The following is a 22,500-nucleotide window of genomic DNA, read 5'->3' as shown; positions in this document are numbered from 1 at the left end:
TCTACAGTACATCACCAGACCAGTTGGTATTTTACCCAGGAGAGGGTGTTCTACAGTACATCATCAGACCAGTTGGTATTTTACCCAGGAGAGGGTGTTCTACAGTACAGTACATCATCAGACCAGTTGGTATTTTACCCAGGAGAGGGTGTTCTACAGTACATCATCAGACCAGTTGGTATTTTACCCAGGAGAGGGTGTTCTACAGTACATCATCAGACCAGTTGGTATTTTACCCCAGGAGAGGGTGTTCTACAGTACAGTACATCATCAGACCAGTTGGTATTTTACCCAGGAGAGGGTGTTCTACAGTACAGTACATCATCAGACCAGTTGGTATTTTACCCAGGAGAGGGTGTTCTACAGTACAGTACATCATCAGACCAGTTGGTATTTTACCCAGGAGAGGGTGTTCTACAGTACATCATCAGACCAGTTGGTATTTTACCCCAGGAGAGGGTGTTCTACAGTACATCATCAGACCAGTTGGTATTTTACCCAGGAGAGGGTGTTCTACAGTACATCATCAGACCAGTTGGTATTTTATCCCAGCAGAGGGTGTTCTACAGTACATCATCAGACCAGTTGGTATTTTACCCAGGAGAGGGTGTTCTACAGTACATCATCAGACCAGTTGGTATTTTACCCAGGAGAGGGTGTTCTACAGTACATCATCAGACCAGTTGGTATTTTACCCAGGAGAGGGAGTTCTACAGTACAGTACATCATCAGACCAGTTGGTATTTTACCCAGGAGAGGGTGTTCTACAGTACATCATCAGACCAGTTGGTATTTTACCCAGGAGAGGGTGTTCTACAGTACATCATCAGGCCAGTTGGTATTTTACCCAGGAGAGGGTGTTCTACAGTACATCACCAGACCAGTTGGTATTTTACCCCAGGAGAGGGTGTTCTACAGTACAGTATATCATCAGACCAGTTGGTATTTTACCCAGGAGAGGGTGTTCTACAGTACAGTATATCATCAGACCAGTTGGTATTTTACCCAGGAGAGGGTGTTCTACAGTACATCATCAGACCAGTTGGTATTTTACCCAGGAGAGGGTGTTCTACAGTACATCATCAGACCAGTTGGTATTTTACCCAGGAGAGGGTGTTCTACAGTACATCATCAGACCAGTTGGTATTTTACCCAGGAGAGGGTGTTCTACAGTACATCATCTGACCAGTTGGTATTTTACCCAGGAGAGGGTGTTCTACAGTACATCATCAGACCAGTTGGTATTTTACCCAGGAGAGGGTGTTCTACAGTACATCATCAGACCAGCTGGTATTTTACCCAGGAGAGGGTGTTCTACAGTACATCATCAGACCAGTTGGTATTTTACCCAGGATAGGATGTTCTACAGTATATCATCAGACCAGTTGGTATTTTACCCAGGAGAGGATGTTCTACAGTACAGTACATCATCAGACCAGTTGGTATTTTACCCCAGGAGAGGGTGTTCTACAGTACATCATCAGACCAGTTGGTATTTTACCCAGGAGAGGGTGTTCTACAGTACATCATCAGACCAGTTGGTATTTTACCCCAGGAGAGGGTGTTCTACAGTACATCATCAGACCAGTTGGTATTTTACCCAGGAGAGGGTGTTCTACAGTACATCATCAGACCAGTTGGTATTTTACCCAGGAGAGGGTGTTCTACAGTACATCATCAGACCAGTTGGTATTTTACCCCAGGAGAGGGTGTTCTACAGTACATCATCAGACCAGTTGGTATTTTACCCCAGGAGAGGGTGTTCTACAGTACATCATCAGACCAGTTGGTATTTTACCCAGGAGAGGGTGTTCTACAGTACATCATCAGACCAGTTGGTATTTTACCCAGGAGAGGGTGTTCTACAGTACAGTACATCATCAGACCAGTTGGTATTTTACCCAGGAGAGGGTGTTCTACAGTATATCATCAGACCAGTTGGTATTTTACCCCAGGAGAGGGTGTTCTACAGTACAGTACATCATCAGACCAGTTGGTATTTTACCCAGGAGAGGGTGTTCTACAGTACATCATCAGACCAGTTGGTATTTTACCCAGGAGAGGGTGTTCTACAGTACATCATCAGACCAGTTGGTATTTTACCCAGGAGAGGGTGTTCTACAGTACATCATCAGACCAGTTGGTATTTTACCCAGGAGAGGATGTTCTACAGTACATCATCAGACCAGTTGGTATTTTACCCCAGGAGAGGGTGTTCTACAGTACAGTACATCATCAGACCAGTTGGTATTTTACCCAGGAGAGGGTGTTCTACAGTACATCATCAGACCAGTTGGTATTTTACCCAGGAGAGGGTGTTCTACAGTACATCATCAGACCAGTTGGTATTTTACCCAGGAGAGGGTGTTCTACAGTACATCATCAGACCAGTTGGTATTTTACCCAGGAGAGGGTGTTCTACAGTACATCATCAGACCAGTTGGTATTTTACCCAGGAGAGGGTGTTCTACAGTACATCATCAGACCAGTTGGTATTTTACCCAGGAGAGGGTGTTCTACAGTACATCATCAGACCAGTTGGTATTTTACCCAGGAGAGGGTGTTCTACAGTACATCATCAGACCAGTTGGTATTTTACCCAGGAGAGGGTGTTCTACAGTACATCATCAGACCAGTTGGTATTTTACCCAGGAGAGGGTGTTCTACAGTACATCATCAGACCAGTTGGTATTTTACCCAGGAGAGGGTGTTCTACAGTACATCATCAGACCAGTTGGTATTTTACCCCAGGAGAGGGTGTTCTACAGTACAGTACATCATCAGACCAGTTGGTATTTTACCCAGGAGAGGGTGTTCTACAGTACAGTACATCATCAGACCAGTTGGTATTTTACCCAGGAGAGGGTGTTCTACAGTACATCATCAGACCAGTTGGTATTTTACCCAGGAGAGGGTGTTCTACAGTACATCATCAGACCAGTTGGTATTTTACCCAGGAGAGGGTGTTCTACAGTACAGTACATCATCAGACCAGTTGGTATTTTACCCAGGAGAGGGTGTTCTACAGTACATCATCAGACCAGTTGGTATTTTACCCAGGAGAGGGTGTTCTACAGTACTATCATCAGACCAGTTGGTATTTTACCCAGGAGAGGGTGTTCTACAGTACAGTACATCATCAGACCAGTTGGTATTTTACCCAGGAGAGGGTGTTCTACAGTACATCATCAGACCAGTTGGTATTTTACCCAGGAGAGGGTGTTCTACAGTATATCATCAGACCAGTTGGTATTTTACCCAGGAGAGGGTGTTCTACAGTACAGTACATGATCAGACCAGTTGGTATTTTACCCAGGAGAGGATGTTCTACAGTACATCATCAGACCAGTTGGTATTTTACCCAGGAGAGGGTGTTCTACAGTACATCATCAGACCAGCTGGTATTTTACCCAGGAGAGGGTGTTCTACAGTACATCATCAGACCAGTTGGTATTTTACCCAGGAGAGGGTGTTCTACAGTACATCATCAGACCAGCTGGTATTTTACCCAGGAGAGGGTGTTCTACAGTACATCATCAGACCAGCTGGTATTTTACCCAGGAGAGGGTGTTCTACAGTACATCATCAGACCAGTTGGTATTTTACCCAGGAGAGGGTGTTCTACAGTACATCATCAGACCAGTTGGTATTTTACCCAGGAGAGGGTGTTCTACAGTACATCATCAGACCAGTTGGTATTTTACCCAGGAGAGGGTGTTCTACAGTACATCATCAGACCAGTTGGTATTTTACCCAGGAGAGGGTGTTCTACAGTACATCATCAGACTAGTTGGTATTTTACCCCAGGAGAGGGTGTTCTACAGTATATCATCAGACCAGTTGGTATTTTACCCCAGGAGAGGGTGTTCTACAGTACAGTACATGATCAGACCAGTTGGTATTTTACCCAGGAGAGGGTGTTCTACAGTACATCATCAGGCCAGTTGGTATTTTATCCAGGAGAGGGTGTTCTACAGTACAGTACATCATCAGACCAGTTGGTATTTTACCCAGGAGAGGGTGTTCTACAGTACAGTACATCATCAGACCAGTTGGTATTTTACCCCAGGAGAGGGTGTTCTACAGTACAGTACATCATCAGACCAGCTGGTATTTTACCCAGGAGAGGGTGTTCTACAGTACATCATCAGACCAGTTGGTATTTTACCCAGGAGAGAGTGTTCTACAGTACAGTACATCATCAGACCAGTTGGTATTTTACCCAGGAGAGGGTGTTCTACAGTACATCATCAGACCAGTTGGTATTTTACCCAGGAGAGGGTGTTCTACAGTACATCATCAGACCAGTTGGTATTTTACCCAGGAGAGGATGTTCTACAGTACATCATCAGACCAGTTGGTATTTTACCCAGGAGAGGATGTTCTACAGTACATCATCAGACCAGTTGGTATTTTACCCAGGAGAGGGTGTTCTACAGTACATCATCAGACCAGTTGGTATTTTACCCAGGAGAGGGTGTTCTACAGTACATCATCAGACCAGTTGGTATTTTACCCAGGAGAGGGTGTTCTACAGTACAGTACATCATCAGACCAGTTGGTATTTTACCCCAGGAGAGGGTGATCTACAGTACATCATCAGACCAGTTGGTATTTTACCCAGGAGAGGGTGTTCTACAGTACAGTACATCATCAGACCAGTTGGTATTTTACCCAGGAGAGGGTGTTCTACAGTACAGTACATCATCAGACCAGTTGGTATTTTACCCAGGAGAGGATGTTCTACAGTACATCATCAGACCAGTTGGTATTTTACCCAGGAGAGGGTGTTCTACAGTACAGTACATCATCAGACCAGTTGGTATTTTACCCAGGAGAGGGTGTTCTACAGTACATCATCAGACCAGTTGGTATTTTACCCAGGAGAGGGTGTTCTACAGTACATCATCAGACCAGTTGGTATTTTACCCAGGAGAGGATGTTCTACAGTACATCATCAGACCAGTTGGTATTTTACCCAGGAGAGGGTGTTCTACAGTACATCATCAGACCAGTTGGTATTTTACCCAGGAGAGGATGTTCTACAGTACATCATCAGACCAGTTGGTATTTTACCCAGGAGAGGGTGTTCTACAGTATATCATCAGACCAGTTGGTATTTTACCCAGGAGAGGGTGTTCTACAGTACATCATCAGACCAGTTGGTATTTTACCCAGGAGAGGGTGTTCTACAGTACATCATCAGACCAGTTGGTATTTTACCCAGGACACACAATCCCCTGTGTGTCCTTTACAGATCTCCATGCTAAACACCCACACGAACACACTCTATCACGTTCTCTCTCTCTCTGTCTCTCTGTCTCTCTCTCTGTCTCTCTCTCTGTCTCTCTGTCTGTCTCTCTCTGTCTCTCTGTCTCTCTCTCTGTCTCTCTCTCTGTCTCTCTCTCTCTCTCTCTCTCTCTCTCTCTCTCTCTCTCTCTATTTCGCTCTCTCCCATCTCTCTCTCTCTCACTCCATCTCTCTGTCTCTCTTACCAGTAGCGTGTCACACCCCCCCACGATGCTGAGGCCCAGGCCCAAGTGTCCTTTACAAATCTCTATGGTGCTGTCGACGCCGGGTATTATGGGACAGCACAGGAGGTCATGGGTCAGAGCGGAGCCCGTTGGCCAATCAGATCGCCCGCTGGAAGAGGAGGCGTTCCTGGCAGTGCCGACGGAGGAGTGGGGAGGAATGGGGGGGTGGGAGGAAGAGACATGGATGGAGGGATGGAGGGAGGAAGAGGAGGAGTCCCCGCCCAAGGGTCCTTGAGCCATCTGCGTCAGAGAGGCTTTATTCCTGATCAAAACAATAACATCTCTGTTAGACATCAACGTCGCCATCTTGGAAATATAATGAAGTAATTGGTGGTTACAATTGATCACCGTGTTGACAACGAGTAAATCCATAATAGTTACTATATTTCAAGCACAGTAAAATCATATGACTTAACACCCGTTTGATACATTTGATTCAAACTCTTCTACAGGAAACGTCAAAAAGGGGGCATCTCAACAGCGTGTCGTGTAATCCCATTTACTGTGTAGTGTGCGGTTCTGTACCTGGTGAGGAGGATCTGGACTTTAGAAGGAGCACTGTTGAGGATGGCTGTGGCGTTCTGGTGACTACGACCATACAGGATCTGACCGTTGATCTACAACCAGGACATAACACATTACTACTATATTTTTTATTTAACCTTTATTTAACTCGGCAAGTCAGTTTTAAGAACAAAGTCTTATTTTCAATGACGGACTAAGAACAGTGGGTTACCTGCCTTGTTCAGGGGCAGAACGACAGATTTTTACCTGGTCAGCTTGGGGATTCGATCTCGCAACCTTTCAGTTACTAGTCCAACACTCTAACCACTAGTCTACCTGCCGCCTCTACACTCTAACCACTAGTCTACCTGCCGCCTCTACACTCTAACCACTAGTCTACCTGCCGCCTCTACACACTAACCACTAGTCTACCTGCCGCCTCTACACTCTAACCACTAGTCTACCTGCCGCCTCTACACTCTAACCACTAGTCTACCTGCCGCCTCTACACTCTAACCACTAGTCTACCTGCCGCCTCTACACTCTAACCACTAGTCTACCTGCCGCCTCTACACTCTAACCACTAGTCTACCTGCCGCCTCTACACTCTAACCACTAGTCTACCTGCCGCCTCTACACTCTAACCACTAGTCTACCTGCCGCCTCTACACTCTAACCACTAGGCTACCTGCCGCCCCTATAGCTGACGCTACTGTATGTTAGTGGCTGTGGTCCTCTACAACAGTGTTGAGGATGGCTGTAGCGATCTGGTGACTTCGACTATACAGGATCGACGCATCGCGGAGTGCCTGGACACAGCCCTTAGCCGATTGGCCATATACCACAAACCCCCGAGGTGCCTTATTGCTGTTATAAACATCCTAAATATATGGGGGGGGTTTAATCATAGAGGTGGATAGAGGGCCATTCTTTGTATCTGGCCATCATAGAGGTGGATAGAGGGCCATTCTTTGTATCTGGGCCATCATAGAGGTGGATAGAGGGCCATTCTTTGTATCTGGCCATCATAGAGGTGGACAGAGGGCCATTCTTTGTATCTGGCCATCATAGAGGATAGAGGATCCTTCTTTGTATCTGGCCATCATAGAGGTGGATAGAGGATCCTTCTTTATATCTGGCCATCATAGAGGATAGAGGGTCCTTCTTTGTATCTAGCCATCATAGAGGTGGATAGAGGATCCTTCTTTATATCTGGCCATCATAGAGTTGGATAGAGGGTCCTTCTTTGTATCTGGCCATCATAGAGGATAGAGAATCCTTCTTTGTATCTGGCCATCATAGAGGTGGATAGAGGATCCTTCTTTATATCTGGCCATCATAGAGTTGGATAGAGGATCCTTCTTTGTATCTGGCCATCATAGAGGATAGAGGGTCCTTCTTTATATCTGGCCATCATAGAGGTGGATAGAGGATCCTTCTTTGTATCTGGCCATCATAGAGGATAGAGGGTCCTTCTTTATATCTGGCCATCATAGAGGATAGAGGATCCTTCTTTATATCTGGCCATCATAGAGGTGGACAGAGGGCCATTCTTTGCGTCTGGCCATCATATAGGTGGATAGAGGGTCCTTATTTGTATCTGGCCATCATAGAGGTAAATAGAGGGTCCTTATTTGTATCTGGCCATCATAGAGGTGGAATCACAGTGGTTGTAGAGGGTGCAACAGGTCAGCACCCTCAGCCTGGAGGTGGAATGAGGGTCCTTCTTTGTATCTGGCCTTCATAGAGGTGGATAGAGGGTCCTTCTTTGTATCTGTTCCATAATGTATTCCGTGACAGCATGGGCAGCTCCATTCAGGGCTGTCTGCATTGAAACTTCTACGAGTCAGTAAAACAAACTGAAAGAGGGGTGCATACTGCCACCTGCAGTGTGGTGTCTCTTTCTCTAATCTCTCACACCCACTGACTCACCTCCAGTAGCTCATCTCCCACCCGTATCCGCCTGTCTCGCCCCGCCGCTCCCTGGGGGTCGACCCCAGCCACGTAGACACCGAGGTGGGCTCTGGAACCATCCCTGTCCTCCGTCAGGCTGAGACCCAGACCAGGCACCAGACCCTGTCCCCGGGCCTCAGTGCTAGTGACTCCCCTGGGACTCTTCTCCAGCTCTATCATATGGAGCTCACCTGGCAGACCGCCATACCTGGACATCATCTTCTCTGTGAGAGGGGGAGAGAAGAAAAGAGAGAAAGCAGTAGAGATATAGAGAAAGAGAGAGAGAGAATGAAACACAAAAGGGTTGAAGTAGGAAATGAAGGCCGTGTCAACCTTTACAATCATATTGCTTATTCTGGTTCAATCCCCTCCTGTCAGTGTCTAGGAGGCTAGTGGTTATTCTGGTTCAATCCCCTCCTGTCAGTGTCTAGGAGGCTAGTGGTTATTCTGGTTCAATCCCTCCTGTCAGTGTCTAGGAGACTAGTGGTTATTCTGGTTCAATCCCCTCCTGTCAGTGTCTAGGAGACTAGTGGTTATTCTGGTTCAATCCCTCCTGTCAGTGTCTAGGAGACTAGTGGTTATTCTGGTTCAATCCATGCTGTCAGTGTCTAGGAGGCTAGTGGTTATTCTGGTTCAATCCCTCCTGTCAGTGTCTAGGAGACTAGTGGTTATTCTGGTTCAATCCCTCCTGTCAGTGTCTAGGAGACTAGTGGTTATTCTGGTTCAATCCACTCCTGCCAGTGTCTAGGAGACTAGTGGTTATTCTGGTTCCATCCCCTCCTGTCAGTGTCTAGGAGACTAGTGGTTATTCTGGTTCAATCCCCTCCTGTCAGTGTCTAGGAGACTAGTGCTTATTCTGGTTCAATCCCCTCCTGTCAGTGTCTAGGAGACTAGTGGTTATTCTGGTTCAATCCCTCCTGTCAGTGTCTAGGAGACTAGTGGTTATTTTGGTTCAATCCCCTCCTGTCAGTGTCTAGGAGACTAGTGGTTATTCTGGTTCAATCCCCTCCTGTCAGTGTCTAGGAGGCTAGTGGTTATTCTGGTTCAATCCCCTCCTGTCAGTGTCTAGGAGGCTAGTGGTTATTCTGGTTCAATCCCCTCCTGTCAGTGTCTAGGAGACTAGTGGTTATTCTGGTTCAATCCCCTCCTGTCAGTGTCTAGGAGACTAGTGGTTATTCTGGTTCAATCCCCTCCTGTCAGTGTCTAGGAGACTAGTGGTTATTCTGGTTCAATCCCCTCCTGTCAGTGTCTAGGAGACTAGTGGTTATTCTGGTTCAATCCCCTCCTGTCAGTGTCTAGGAGACTAGTGGTTATTCTGGTTCAATCCCCTCCTGTCAGTGTTTAGGAGACTAGTGGTTATTCTGGTTCAATCCCCTCCTGTCAGTGTCTAGGAGACTAGTGGTTATTCTGGTTCAATCTCCTCCTGCCAGTGTCTAGGAGACTAGTGGTTATTCTGGTTAAATCCCCTCCTGTCAGTGTCTAGGAGGCTAGTGGTTATTCTGGTTCCATCCCCTCCTTCTTTCTGGCAGGCCTATAATGATGTGTGTGTGTGTGTGTGTGTGTGTGTGTGTGTGTGTGTATGTGTGTGTGTGTGTGTGCGTGCGTGCGTGCGTGCGTAGGTGCGCGTGTGTGTAACCCACTCCAGCTGTCGTCTTCCGTTTCTCTCCGTGTGATTGGTGCAGAGACAGTTGTGGGGCTTCTCCTGACCGTCCTATTGGTTGTTGGCTGAAGACGCCGGGACAAACAAAGGAATACAGGATGTGTTCAAAACTAACAGGCCCCATATATACACATGTAGACAGGTCTGTATTAGTGTTAGTGATAGGCTGTATTAGTGCTAGTGAGAGGCTGTATTAGTGTTAGTGAGAGGCTGTATTAGTGTTAGTGAGAGGCTGTATTAGTGAGAGGCTGTATTAGTATTAGTGAGAGGCTGTATTAGTGAGAGGCTGTATTAGTGTTAGTGAGAGGCTGTATTAGTGAGAGGCTGTATTAGTGTTAGTGAGAGGCTGTATTAGTATTAGTGAGAGACTGTATTAGTATTAGTGAGAGACTGTATTAGTGTTAGTGAGAGGCTGTATTAGTGTTAGTGAGAGGCTGTACTAGTGTTAGTGAGAGGCTGTATTAGTATTAGTGAGAGGCTGTATTAGTGTTAGTGAGAGGCTGTATTAGTGAGAGGCTGTATTAGTATTAGTGAGAGGCTGTATTAGTGTTAGTGAGAGACTGTATTAGTGAGAGGCTGTATTAGTGTTAGTGAGAGGCTGTATTAGTGAGAGGCTGTATTAGTATTAGTGAGAGGCTGTATTAGTGTTAGTGAGAGGCTGTATTAGTGAGAGGCTGTATTAGTGTTAGTGAGAGGCTGTATTAGTGTTAGTGAGAGGCTGTATTAGTGTTAGTGAGAGGCTGTATTAGTGTTAGTGAGAGGCTGTATTAGTGTTAGTGAGAGGCTGTATTAGTGTTAGTGAGAGGCTGTATTAGTGTTAGTGAGAGGCTGTATTAGTGTTAGTGAGAGGCTGTATTAGTGTTAGTGAGAGGCTGTATTAGTGTTAGTGAGAGGCTGTATTAGTGTTAGTGAGAGGCTGTATTAGTGTTAGTGAGAGGCTGTATTAGTGTTAGTGAGAGGCTGTATTAGTGTATTAGTGAGAGGCTGTATTAGTGAGAGGCTGTATTAGTGCTAGTGAGAGGCTGTATTAGTGCTAGTGAGAGGCTGTATTAGTGAGAGGCTGTATTAGTGTTAGTGAGAGGCTGTATTAGTGTTAGTGAGAGGCTGTATTAGTGAGAGGCTGTATTAGTGTTAGTGAGAGGCTGTATTAGTGCTAGTGAGAGGCTGTATTAGTGAGAGGCTGTATTAGTGTTAGTGAGAGGCTGTATTAGTGCTAGTGAGAGGCTGTATTAGTGTTAGTGAGAGGCTGTATTAGTGCTAGTGAGAGGCTGTATTAGTATTAGTGAGAGGCTGTATTAGTGTTAGTGAGAGGCTGTATTAGTGCTAGTGAGAGGCTGTATTAGTGTTAGTGAGAGGCTGTATTAGTGTCAGTGAGAGGCTGTATTAGTGTTAGTGAGAGGCTGTAGTGTTAGTGAGAGGCTGTATTAGTGTTAGTGAGAGGCTGTATTAGTGTTAGTGAGAGGCTGTATTAGTGTTAGTGAGAGGCTGTATTAGTGTTAGTGAGAGGCTGTATTAGTGTTAGTGAGAGGCTGTATTAGTGTTAGTGAGAGGCTGTATTAGTGAGAGGCTGTATTAGTGCTAGTGAGAGGCTGTATTAGTGTTAGTGAGAGGCTGTATTAGTGTTAGTGAGAGGCTGTATTAGTATTAGTGAGAGGCTGTATTAGTGTTAGTGAGAGGCTGTATTAGTGAGAGGCTGTATTAGTGCTAGTGAGAGGCTGTATTAGTGGGAGGCTGTATTAGTGTTAGTGAGAGGCTGTATTAGTGAGAGGCTGTATTAGTGCTAGTGAGAGGCTGTATTAGTGGGAGGCTGTATTAGTGTTAGTGAGAGGCTGTATTAGTGCTAGTGAGAGGCTGTATTAGTGTTAGTGAGAGGCTGTATTAGTGAGAGGCTGTATTAGTGTTAGTGAGAGGCTGTATTAGTGAGAGGCTGTATTAGTGTTAGTGAGAGGCTGTATTAGTGAGAGGCTGTATTAGTGCTAGTGAGAGGCTGTATTAGTGGGAGGCTGTATTAGTGTTAGTGAGAGGCTGTATTAGTGCTAGTGAGAGGCTGTATTAGTGTTAGTGAGAGGCTGTATTAGTATTAGTGAGAGGCTGTATTAGTGCTAGTGAGAGGCTGTATTAGTGAGAGGCTGTATTAGTGCTAGTGAGAGGCTGTATTAGTGGGAGGCTGTATTAGTGTTAGTGAGAGGCTGTATTAGTGCTAGTGAGAGGCTGTATTAGTGCTAGTGAGAGGCTGTGTTAGTGTTAGTGAGAGGCTGTATTAGTGTTAGTGAGAGGCTGTATTAGTGCTAGTGAGAGGCTGTATTAGTGCTAGTGAGAGGCTGTATTAGTGTTAGTGAGAGGCTGTATTAGTGCTAGTGAGAGGCTGTATTAGTGAGAGGCTGTATTAGTGCTAGTGAGAGGCTGTATTAGTGTTAGTGAGAGGCTGTATTAGTGCTAGTGAGAGGCTGTATTAGTGTTAGTGAGAGGCTGTATTAGTGTTAGTGAGAGGCTGTATTAGTGTTAGTGAGAGGCTGTATTAGTATTAGTGAGAGGCTGTATTAGTGTTAGTGAGAGGCTGTATTAGTGAGAGGCTGTATTAGTGTTAGTGAGAGGCTGTATTAGTGTTAGTGAGAGGCTGTATTAGTATTAGTGAGAGGCTGTATTAGTGTTAGTGAGAGGCTGTATTAGTATTAGTGAGAGGCTGTATTAGTGTTAGTGAGAGGCTGTATTAGTGCTAGTGAGAGGCTGTATTAGTGTTAGTGAGAGGCTGTATTAGTGTTAGTGAGAGGCTGTATTAGTGTTAGTGAGAGGCTGTATTAGTGAGAGGCTGTATTAGTGCTAGTGAGAGGCTGTATTAGTATTAGTGAGAGGCTGTATTAGTGTTAGTGAGAGGCTGTATTAGTGTTAGTGAGAGGCTGTATTAGTATTAGTGAGAGGCTGTATTAGTGTTAGTGAGAGGCTGTATTAGTGTTAGTGAGAGGCTGTATTAGTGAGAGGCTGTATTAGTGAGAGTCTGTATTAGTGCTAGTGAGAGGCTGTATTAGTGCTAGTGAGAGGCTGTATTAGTGTTAGTGAGAGGCTGTATTAGTGTTAGTGAGAGGCTGTATTAGTGTTAGTGAGAGGCTGTATTAGTGTTAGTGAGAGGCTGTATTAGTGTTAGTGAGAGGCTGTATTAGTGCTAGTGAGAGGCTGTATTAGTGTTAGTGAGAGGCTGTATTAGTGTTAGTGAGAGGCTGTATTAGTGCTAGTGAGAGGCTGTATTAGTGCTAGTGAGAGGCTGTATTAGTGCTAGTGAGAGGCTGTATTAGTGTCAGTGAGAGGCTGTATTAGTGTCAGTGAGAGGCTGTATTAGTGTTAGTGAGAGGCTGTATTAGTGTTAGTGAGAGGCTGTATTAGTGTTAGTGAGAGGCTGTATTAGTGTTAGTGAGAGGCTGTATTAGTGTTAGTGAGAGGCTGTATTAGTGTTAGTGAGAGGCTGTATTAGTGTTAGTGAGAGGCTGTATTAGTGTTAGTGAGAGGCTGTATTAGTGCTAGTGAGAGGCTGTATTAGTGTTAGTGAGAGGCTGTATTAGTGTTAGTGAGAGGCTGTATTAGTGAGAGGCTGTATTAGTGTTAGTGAGAGGCTGTATTAGTGTTAGTGAGAGGCTGTATTAGTGTTAGTGAGAGGCTGTATTAGTGTTAGTGAGAGGCTGTATTAGTGTTAGTGAGAGGCTGTATTAGTGTTAGTGAGAGGCTGTATTAGTGTTAGTGAGAGGCTGTATTAGTGTTAGTGAGAGGCTGTATTAGTGAGAGGCTGTATTAGTATTAGTGAGAGGCTGTATTAGTGTTAGTGAGAGGCTGTATTAGTGTTAGTGAGAGGCTGTATTAGTGTTAGTGAGAGGCTGTATTAGTGAGAGGCTGTATTAGTGTTAGTGAGAGGCTGTATTAGTGTTAGTGAGAGGCTGTATTAGTGAGAGGCTGTATTAGTGCTAGTGAGAGGCTGTATTAGTGTTAGTGAGAGGCTGTATTAGTGAGAGGCTGTATTAGTGTTAGTGAGAGGCTGTATTAGTGCTAGTGAGAGGCTGTATTAGTGTTAGTGAGAGGCTGTATTAGTGTTAGTGAGAGGCTGTATTAGTGAGAGGCTGTATTAGTGCTAGTGAGAGGCTGTATTAGTGAGAGGCTGTATTAGTGTTAGTGAGAGGCTGTATTAGTGCTAGTGAGAGGCTGTATTAGTGCTAGTGAGAGGCTGTATTAGTGTTAGTGAGAGGCTGTATTAGTGTTAGTGAGAGGCTGTATTAGTGTCAGTGAGAGGCTGTATTAGTGTTAGTGAGAGGCTGTATTAGTGCTAGTGAGAGGCTGTATTAGTGTTAGTGAGAGGCTGTATTAGTGAGAGGCTGTATTAGTGTTAGTGAGAGGCTGTATTAGTGCTAGTGAGAGGCTGTATTAGTGTTAGTGAGAGGCTGTATTAGTGCTAGTGAGAGGCTGTATTAGTGTTAGTGAGAGGCTGTATTAGTGTTAGTGAGAGGCTGTATTAGTGTTAGTGAGAGGCTGTATTAGTGTTAGTGAGAGGCTGTATTAGTGCTAGTGAGAGGCTGTATTAGTGTTAGTGAGAGGCTGTATTAGTGAGAGGCTGTATTAGTGTTAGTGAGAGGCTGTATTAGTGTTAGTGAGAGGCTGTATTAGTGTTAGTGAGAGGCTGTATTAGTGTTAGTGAGAGGCTGTATTAGTGTTAGTGAGAGGCTGTATTAGTGTTAGTGAGAGGCTGTATTAGTGTTAGTGAGAGGCTGTATTAGTGTTAGTGAGAGGCTGTATTAGTGTTAGTGAGAGGCTGTATTAGTGTTAGTGAGAGGCTGTATTAGTGCTAGTGAGAGGCTGTATTAGTGCTAGTGAGAGGCTGTATTAGTGTTAGTGAGAGGCTGTATTAGTGTTAGTGAGAGGCTGTATTAGTGTTAGTGAGAGGCTGTATTAGTGAGAGGCTGTATTAGTGAGAGGCTGTATTAGTATTAGTGAGAGGCTGTATTAGTGAGAGGCTGTATTAGTATTAGTGAGAGGCTGTATTAGTGAGAGGCTGTATTAGTGTTAGTGAGAGGCTGTATTAGTGAGAGGCTGTATTAGTGAGAGGCTGTATTAGTGTCAGTGAGAGGCTGTATTAGTGAGAGGCTGTATTAGTATTAGTGAGAGGCTGTATTAGTGAGAGGCTGTATTAGTGTTAGTGAGAGGCTGTATTAGTGAGAGGCTGTATTAGTGAGAGGCTGTATTAGTGTCAGTGAGAGGCTGTATTAGTGCTAGTGAGAGGCTGTATTAGTGTTAGTGAGAGGCTGTATTAGTGTTAGTGAGAGGCTGTATTAGTGTTAGTGAGAGGCTGTATTAGTGAGAGGCTGTATTAGTGTTAGTGAGAGGCTGTATTAGTGTTAGTGAGAGGGTGTATTAGTGTTAGTGAGAGGCTGTATTAGTGTTAGTGAGAGGCTGTATTAGTGTTAGTGAGAGGCTGTATTAGTGTTAGTGAGAGGCTGTATTAGTGTTAGTGAGAGGCTGTATTAGTGTTAGTGAGAGGCTGTATTAGTGTTAGTGAGAGGCTGTATTAGTGTTAGTGAGAGGGTGTATTAGTGTTAGTGAGAGGCTGTATTAGTGTTAGTGAGAGGCTGTATTAGTGTTAGTGAGAGGCTGTATTAGTGTTAGTGAGAGGCTGTATTAGTGTTAGTGAGAGGCTGTATTAGTGTTAGTGAGAGGCTGTATTAGTATTAGTGAGAGGCTGTATTAGTGTTAGTGAGAGGCTGTATTAGTGTTAGTGAGAGGCTGTATTAGTGCTAGTGAGAGGCTGTATTAGTGTTAGTGAGAGGCTGTATTAGTGAGAGGCTGTATTAGTATTAGTGAGAGGCTGTATTAGTGTTAGTGAGAGGCTGTATTAGTGTTAGTGAGAGGCTGTATTAGTGTTAGTGAGAGGCTGTGTTAGTGAGAGGCTGTATTAGTGTTAGTGAGAGGCTGTATTAGTGTTAGTGAGAGGCTGTATTAGTGCCAGTGAGAGGCTGTGTTAGTGAGAGGCTGTATTAGTGTTAGTGAGAGGCTGTATTAGTGCTAGTGAGAGGCTGTATTAGTGTTAGTGAGAGGCTGTATTAGTGTTAGTGAGAGGCTGTATTAGTGCTAGTGAGAGGCTGTATTAGTGTTAGTGAGAGGCTGTATTAGTGCTAGTGAGAGGCTGTATTAGTGTTAGTGAGAGGCTGTATTAGTGTTAGTGAGAGGCTGTATTAGTGAGAGGCTGTATTAGTGCTAGTGAGAGGCTGTATTAGTGTTAGTGAGAGGCTGTATTAGTGTTAGTGAGAGGCTGTATTAGTGAGAGGCTGTATTTGTGCTAGTGAGAGGCTGTATTAGTGTTAGTGAGAGGCTGTATTAGTGAGAGGCTGTATTAGTGTTAGTGAGAGGCTGTATTAGTGTTAGTGAGAGGCTGTATTAGTGAGAGGCTGTATTTGTGCTAGTGAGAGGCTGTATTAGTGCTAGTGAGAGGCTGTATTAGTGAGAGGCTGTATTAGTGTTAGTGAGAGGCTGTATTAGTGTTAGTGAAAGGCTGTATTAGTGTTAGTGAGAGGCTGTATTAGTGTTAGTGAGAGGCTGTATTAGTGTTAGTGAGAGGCTGTATTAGTGTTAGTGAGAGGCTGTATTAGTGTTAGTGAGAGGCTGTATTAGTGTTAGTGAGAGGCTGTATTAGTGAGAGGCTGTATTAGTGCTAGTGAGAGGCTGTATTAGTGTTAGTGAGAGGCTGTATTAGTGTTAGTGAGAGGCTGTATTAGTGAGAGGCTGTATTTGTGCTAGTGAGAGGCTGTATTAGTGTTAGTGAGAGGCTGTATTAGTGTTAGTGAGAGGCTGTATTAGTGTTAGTGAGAGGCTGTATTAGTGTTAGTGAGAGGCTGTATTAGTGTTAGTGAGAGGCTGTATTAGTGTTAGTGAGAGGCTGTATTAGTGTTAGTGAGAGGCTGTATTAGTGAGAGGCTGTATTAGTATTAGTGAGAGGCTGTATTAGTGAGAGGCTGTATTAGTATTAGTGAGAGGCTGTATTAGTGTTAGTGAGAGGCTGTATTAGTGAGAGGCTGTATTAGTGAGAGGCTGTATTAGTGTTAGTGAGAGGCTGTATTAGTGTTAGTGAGTGGCTGTATTAGTGTTAGTGAGAGGCTGTATTAGTGTTAGTGAGAGGCTGTATTAGTGTTAGTGAGAGGCTGTATTAGTGTATTAGTGAGAGGCTGTATTAGTGCTAGTGAGAGGCTGTATTAGTGCTAGTGAGAGGCTGTATTAGTATTAGTGAGAGGCTGTATTAGTGTTAGTGAGAGGCTGTATTAGTGCTAGTGAGAGGCTGTATTAGTGTTAGTGAGAGGCTGTATTAGTGTTAGTGAGAGGCTGTATTAGTGTTAGTGAGAGGCTGTATTAGTGTTAGTGAGAGGCTGTATTAGTGTTAGTGAGAGGCTGTATTAGTGTTAGTGAGAGGCTGTATTAGTGTTAGTGAGAGGCTGTATTAGTGTTAGTGAGAGGCTGTATTAGTGTTAGTGAGAGGCTGTATTAGTATTAGTGAGAGGCTGTATTAGTGTTAGTGAGAGGCTGTATTAGTGAGAGGCTGTATTAGTGCTAGTGAGAGGCTGTATTAGTGAGAGGCTGTATTAGTGCTAGTGAGAGGCTGTATTAGTGAGAGGCTGTATTAGTGTTAGTGAGAGGCTGTATTAGTGTTAGTGAGAGGCTGTATTAGTGTTAGTGAGAGGCTGTATTAGTGAGAGGCTGTATTAGTGTTAGTGAGAGGCTGTATTAGTGAGAGGCTGTATTAGTGTTAGTGAGAGGCTGTATTAGTGTTAGTGAGAGGCTGTATTAGTGTTAGTGAGAGGCTGTATTAGTGTTAGTGAGAGGCTGTATTAGTGAGAGGCTGTATTAGTGTTAGTGAGAGGCTGTATTAGTGAGAGGCTGTATTAGTGCTAGTGAGAGGCTGTATTAGTGAGAGGCTGTATTAGTGCTAGTGAGAGGCTGTATTAGTGAGAGGCTGTATTAGTGTTAGTGAGAGGCTGTATTAGTGTTAGTGAGAGGCTGTGTTAGTGTTAGTGAGAGGCTGTATTAGTGAGAGGCTGTATTAGTGTTAGTGAGAGGCTGTATTAGTGAGAGGCTGTATTAGTGTTAGTGAGAGGCTGTATTAGTGTTAGTGAGAGGCTGTATTAGTGAGAGGCTGTATTAGTGTTAGTGAGAGGCTGTATTAGTGTTAGTGAGAGGCTGTATTAGTGTTAGTGAGAGGCTGTATTAGTGTTAGTGAGAGGCTGTATTAGTATTAGTGAGAGGCTGTATTAGTGAGAGGCTGTATTAGTGCTAGTGAGAGGCTGTATTAGTGTTAGTGAGAGGCTGTATTAGTGTTAGTGAGAGGCTGTATTAGTGTTAGTGAGAGGCTGTATTAGTGTTAGTGAGAGGCTGTATTAGTGTTAGTGAGAGGCTGTATTAGTGTTAGTGAGAGGCTGTATTAGTGTTAGTGAGAGTCTGTATTAGTATTAGTGAGAGGCTGTATTAGTGTTAGTGAGAGGCTGTATTAGTGTTAGTGAGAGGCTGTATTAGTGTTAGTGAGAGGCTGTATTAGTATTAGTGAGAGGCTGTATTAGTGCTAGTGAGAGGCTGTATTAGTGAGAGGCTGTATTAGTATTAGTGAGAGGCTGTATTAGTGTTAGTGAGAGGCTGTATTAGTGTTAGTGAGAGGCTGTATTAGTGTTAGTGAGAGGCTGTATTAGTGTTAGTGAGAGGCTGTATTAGTGCTAGTGAGAGGCTGTATTAGTGTTAGTGAGAGGCTGTATTAGTGTTAGTGAGAGGCTGTATTAGTGAGAGGCTGTATTAGTGTTAGTGAGAGGCTGTATTAGTGCTAGTGAGAGGCTGTATTAGTGTTAGTGAGAGTCTGTATTAGTGAGAGGCTGTATTAGTGTTAGTGAGAGGCTGTATTAGTGCTAGTGAGAGGCTGTATTAGTGTTAGTGAGAGTCTGTATTAGTGTTAGTGAGAGGCTGTATTAGTGTTAGTGAGAGGCTGTATTTGTGAGAGGCTGTATTAGTGTTAGTGAGAGGCTGTATTAGTGTTAGTGAGAGGCTGTATTAGTGAGAGGCTGTATTAGTGAGAGGCTGTATTAGTGTTAGTGAGAGGCTGTATTAGTGCTAGTGAGAGGCTGTATTAGTGTTAGTGAGAGGCTGTATTAGTGAGAGGCTGTATTAGTGAGAGGCTGTATTAGTGTTAGTGAGAGGCTGTATTAGTGTTAGTGAGAGGCTGTATTAGTGTTAGTGAGAGGCTGTATTAGTGAGAGGCTGTATTAGTGAGAGGCTGTATTAGTGTTAGTGAGAGGCTGTATTAGTGTTAGTGAGAGGCTGTATTAGTGAGAGGCTGTATTAGTGTTAGTGAGAGGCTGTATTAGTGTTAGTGAGAGGCTGTATTAGTGAGAGGCTGTATTAGTGTTAGTGAGAGGCTGTATTAGTGCTAGTGAGAGGCTGTATTAGTGAGAGGCTGTATTAGTGAGAGGCTGTATTAGTGTTAGTGAGAGGCTGTATTAGTGTTAGTGAGAGGCTGTATTAGTGAGAGGCTGTATTAGTGTTAGTGAGAGGCTGTATTAGTGCTAGTGAGAGGCTGTATTAGTGTTAGTGAGAGGCTGTATTAGTGTTAGTGAGAGGCTGTATTAGTGTTAGTGAGAGGCTGTATTAGTGAGAGGCTGTATTAGTGTATTAGTGAGAGGCTGTATTAGTATTAGTGAGAGGCTGTATTAGTGAGAGGCTGTATTAGTGTTAGTGAGAGGCTGTATTAGTGAGAGGCTGTATTAGTGTATTAGTGAGAGGCTGTATTAGTGAGAGGCTGTATTAGTGTTAGTGAGAGGCTGTATTAGTGTTAGTGAGAGGCTGTATTAGTGAGAGGCTGTATTAGTGTTAGTGAGAGGCTGTATTAGTGAGAGGCTGTATTAGTGTTAGTGAGAGGCTGTATTAGTGTTAGTGAGAGGATGTATTAGTGTTAGTGAGAGGCTGTATTAGTGTATTAGTGAGAGGCTGTATTAGTGTTAGTGAGAGGCTGTATTAGTGCTAGTGAGAGGCTGTATTAGTGCTAGTGAGAGGCTGTATTAGTGAGAGGCTGTATTAGTGCTAGTGAGAGGCTGTATTAGTGAGAGGCTGTATTAGTGTTAGTGAGAGGCTGTATTAGTGTTAGTGAGAGGCTGTATTAGTGCTAGTGAGAGGCTGTATTAGTATTAGTGAGAGGCTGTATTAGTATTAGTGAGAGGCTGTATTAGTATTAGTGAGAGGCTGTATTAGTATTAGTGAGAGGCTGTATTAGTGAGAGGCTGTATTAGTATTAGTGAGAGGCTGTATTAGTGTTAGTGAGAGGCTGTATTAGTATTAGTGAGAGGCTGTATTAGTATTAGTGAGAGGCTGTATTAGTATTAGTGAGAGGCTGTATTAGTATTAGTGAGAGGCTGTATTAGTATTAGTGAGAGGCTGTATTAGTGCAGTATATGAATAGAGGGTATGTCTGCTTTTAAGGTTATGGTTAGGGGGGGGGGGGGGGGACACAAACAGTCTCACATCACACAGGTGTACGAACCTTAAAGGGAGCAGGGGTGAAGGGGTTGGCGAGGGAGAGACTAAGGAACAGACCACTGTGACTCTCTGGCATCTATATACAGGCCACACAGGGAACACACACCACGTACAGAGTACACAGTACACACTTATACGGTATAGTTCTGTCTCTATGAGGAAAACACATGGGAATCAACAACACAGACTAGACGTGACACAACAACCTCACGACAACCTGCACGTGTCTCGTACAAAGAGTTGGATAGAATATGCACCTGTTTTAGCATTGACAGCATCATTGATGGTGCCCTCTAGCCAACTCTATGTTCTAGTAAACAGAACATTAGAGTTGCCAAGCTGTTCTATATTCTAACATCAAATGCTGTGGTACATAGATCCACATTCTACACAGAATATATATCATATTCTAATACAAAAATGGGAAGACACACAGAATTACAAACCCGGTTGTTCAGTGAGTCGCTGCGTGACGCTGAGGCTTGCCTCTCGTGGTTGGAGAGCACAGGAGACGACTGACGGGAAGAAGATATGAAACACAGAAGAGACAGAGAGAGAGACAGAGAGACGTCACATGATATCAGAGGACTTGTATGTGCGTGCATGCGTACATGTGAGTGGCAGTTCCAAAGTAAACCAACCTGTGATTTGTGTTGTCCAGTCTGCACCAGGAAGACAACAGGATCTCCAGCACTTCGGATGGCCTCCACTGCCTGCTCATGACTGGCATCTCTCAGATCCATGCCTCCTACCTGATCAATCAGCAATACATCAACCAATCAAATGCATTCCTGAAGCCCTGTTTACATCAGCAGTGCATTACAGTTAATCAGCCTAGACTTCAAAGAGCAAGAAGAAGAAGCAGAAGAAGAAGAAGCAGAAGAAGCAGGAGAAGTAGAAAAAGAAGCAGAAGAAGTAGAAGAAGCAGAAGAAGTAGAAGAAGCAGAAGAAGAAGAAACAGAAGAAGTAGAAAAAGCAGAAGTAGAGGAAGTAGAAGAAGAACAGAAGAAGTAGAAGAAGCAGAAGAAGTAGAAGAAGAAAAAGAAACAGAAGAAGTAGAAGAAGCAGAAGAAGTAGAAGCAGAAGAAGCAGAGGAAATAGAAGAAGCAGAAGAAGAAGAAACAGAAGAAGTAGAAGAAGCAGAAGAAGTAGAAGAAGCAGAAGAAGCAGAAGCAGAAGAAGTAGAAGAAGGAGAAGTAGTAGAAGAAGCAGAAGAAGAAGAAGAAGAAGTAGAAGAAGCAGAAGAAGTAGAAGAAGAAGCAGAAGAAGTAGAAGAAGCAGAAGAAGCTGAAGCAGAAGAAGAAGTAGAAGAAGCAGAAGTAGAAGAAGCAGAAGAAGTAGAAGAAGCAGAAGAAGCTGAAGCAGAAGAAGAAGTAGAAGAAGCAGCAGAAGCAGAAGAAGCAGAATAAGAAGCAGAATAAGAAGCAGCAGAAGCAGAAGAAGCAGAAGAGGCAGAACAAGAAGAAGAAGAAGAAGAAGAAGAAGAAGACAATGAAAATGAAGAAGAATCAAGTGATGTGTGGCCAGGAAAAGTCACCAGAAGGAAGAAACACACACACACCTCTTTAATGAACACTCATCACAAACATATACACACACAAACACATCCCTTCTCCCTTCTCCTCTCTCCCTACCTCCAGTATCCTGTCTCCAGTCTTCAGGGTGCCGTTGTGTCCAGCAGGGCTGTCTGGTGTGATGTGTTTAATGAACACTCCTCTCATCACCTCTCCACTGCTCAGCCTGCTGCCCATCCCTCTACCTCCCATGATACTGATGCCCAGAGACTGGCCTGAAGAACGCATCAACTTGACCCTGCATGGGGGGGTGGGGGTGGAGAGAGAGAGAGAGAGAGAGAGAGAGAGAGAGAGAGAGAGAGGGAGAGGGAGAGGGAGAGGGAGAGGGAGAGGGAGAGGGAGAGGGAGAGGGAGAGGGAGAGGGAGGGAGTAAGGGAGGGAAGGGTAGAGAGAGAGAAATAGGGATAGAGAGAGAGAGATCCTTGATGAAAACCTGCTTGAGAGTGCTCAGGACCTCAGACTGGGGCCAAGGTTCAACTTCCAACTTCTTTCTGAATACACTGTACATAGAGAGAGAGATTTAGACTGGCCTGGCAGCCTGACCAACCAGCCGCTGTGGGAAAGACAGTGATAAACACGGTGAAGGGGGTGGTGTGTGTGTATGTGTTTTGCCCATCCCTTTGCCTCCCAACACTGCTGGAGGGTAAGATAACCGTTAGTGTGTGTGTGTGTGTGTGTGTGTGTGTGTGTGTGTGTGTGTGTGTGCGTGCGTGCGTGCGTGCGTGCGTGTGTGTGCGTGCGT

The 22,500-nt window shown here is 44.4% G+C and overlaps 1 protein-coding gene across 1 annotated transcript in view; it reads right to left on the bottom strand.

Moving 5' to 3' along the window:
- Positions 1–22,500, bottom strand: part of LOC129842069 (multiple PDZ domain protein-like) — a 111,630-nt gene that overhangs the window by 17,563 nt on the left and 71,567 nt on the right. The window contains exons 19-26 of the mRNA XM_055910460.1: positions 21,819–21,996; positions 20,826–20,936; positions 20,631–20,699; positions 20,189–20,260; positions 9,632–9,716; positions 7,971–8,215; positions 6,060–6,151; positions 5,496–5,796 (exon numbers count right to left, since the gene is read on the bottom strand). Of these exons, the coding sequence (XP_055766435.1) occupies positions 5,496–5,796; positions 6,060–6,151; positions 7,971–8,215; positions 9,632–9,716; positions 20,189–20,260; positions 20,631–20,699; positions 20,826–20,936; positions 21,819–21,996 (1,153 nt within the window). The remainder of the gene's footprint in view (positions 1–5,495; positions 5,797–6,059; positions 6,152–7,970; positions 8,216–9,631; positions 9,717–20,188; positions 20,261–20,630; positions 20,700–20,825; positions 20,937–21,818; positions 21,997–22,500) is intronic.

The sequence above is a fragment of the Salvelinus fontinalis genome, unplaced genomic scaffold (genome assembly GCF_029448725.1).
Source record: "Salvelinus fontinalis isolate EN_2023a unplaced genomic scaffold, ASM2944872v1 scaffold_0010, whole genome shotgun sequence".
NCBI lineage: Eukaryota > Metazoa > Chordata > Actinopteri > Salmoniformes > Salmonidae > Salvelinus > Salvelinus fontinalis.
This window is presented reverse-complemented; position numbering and strand designations above follow the sequence as displayed.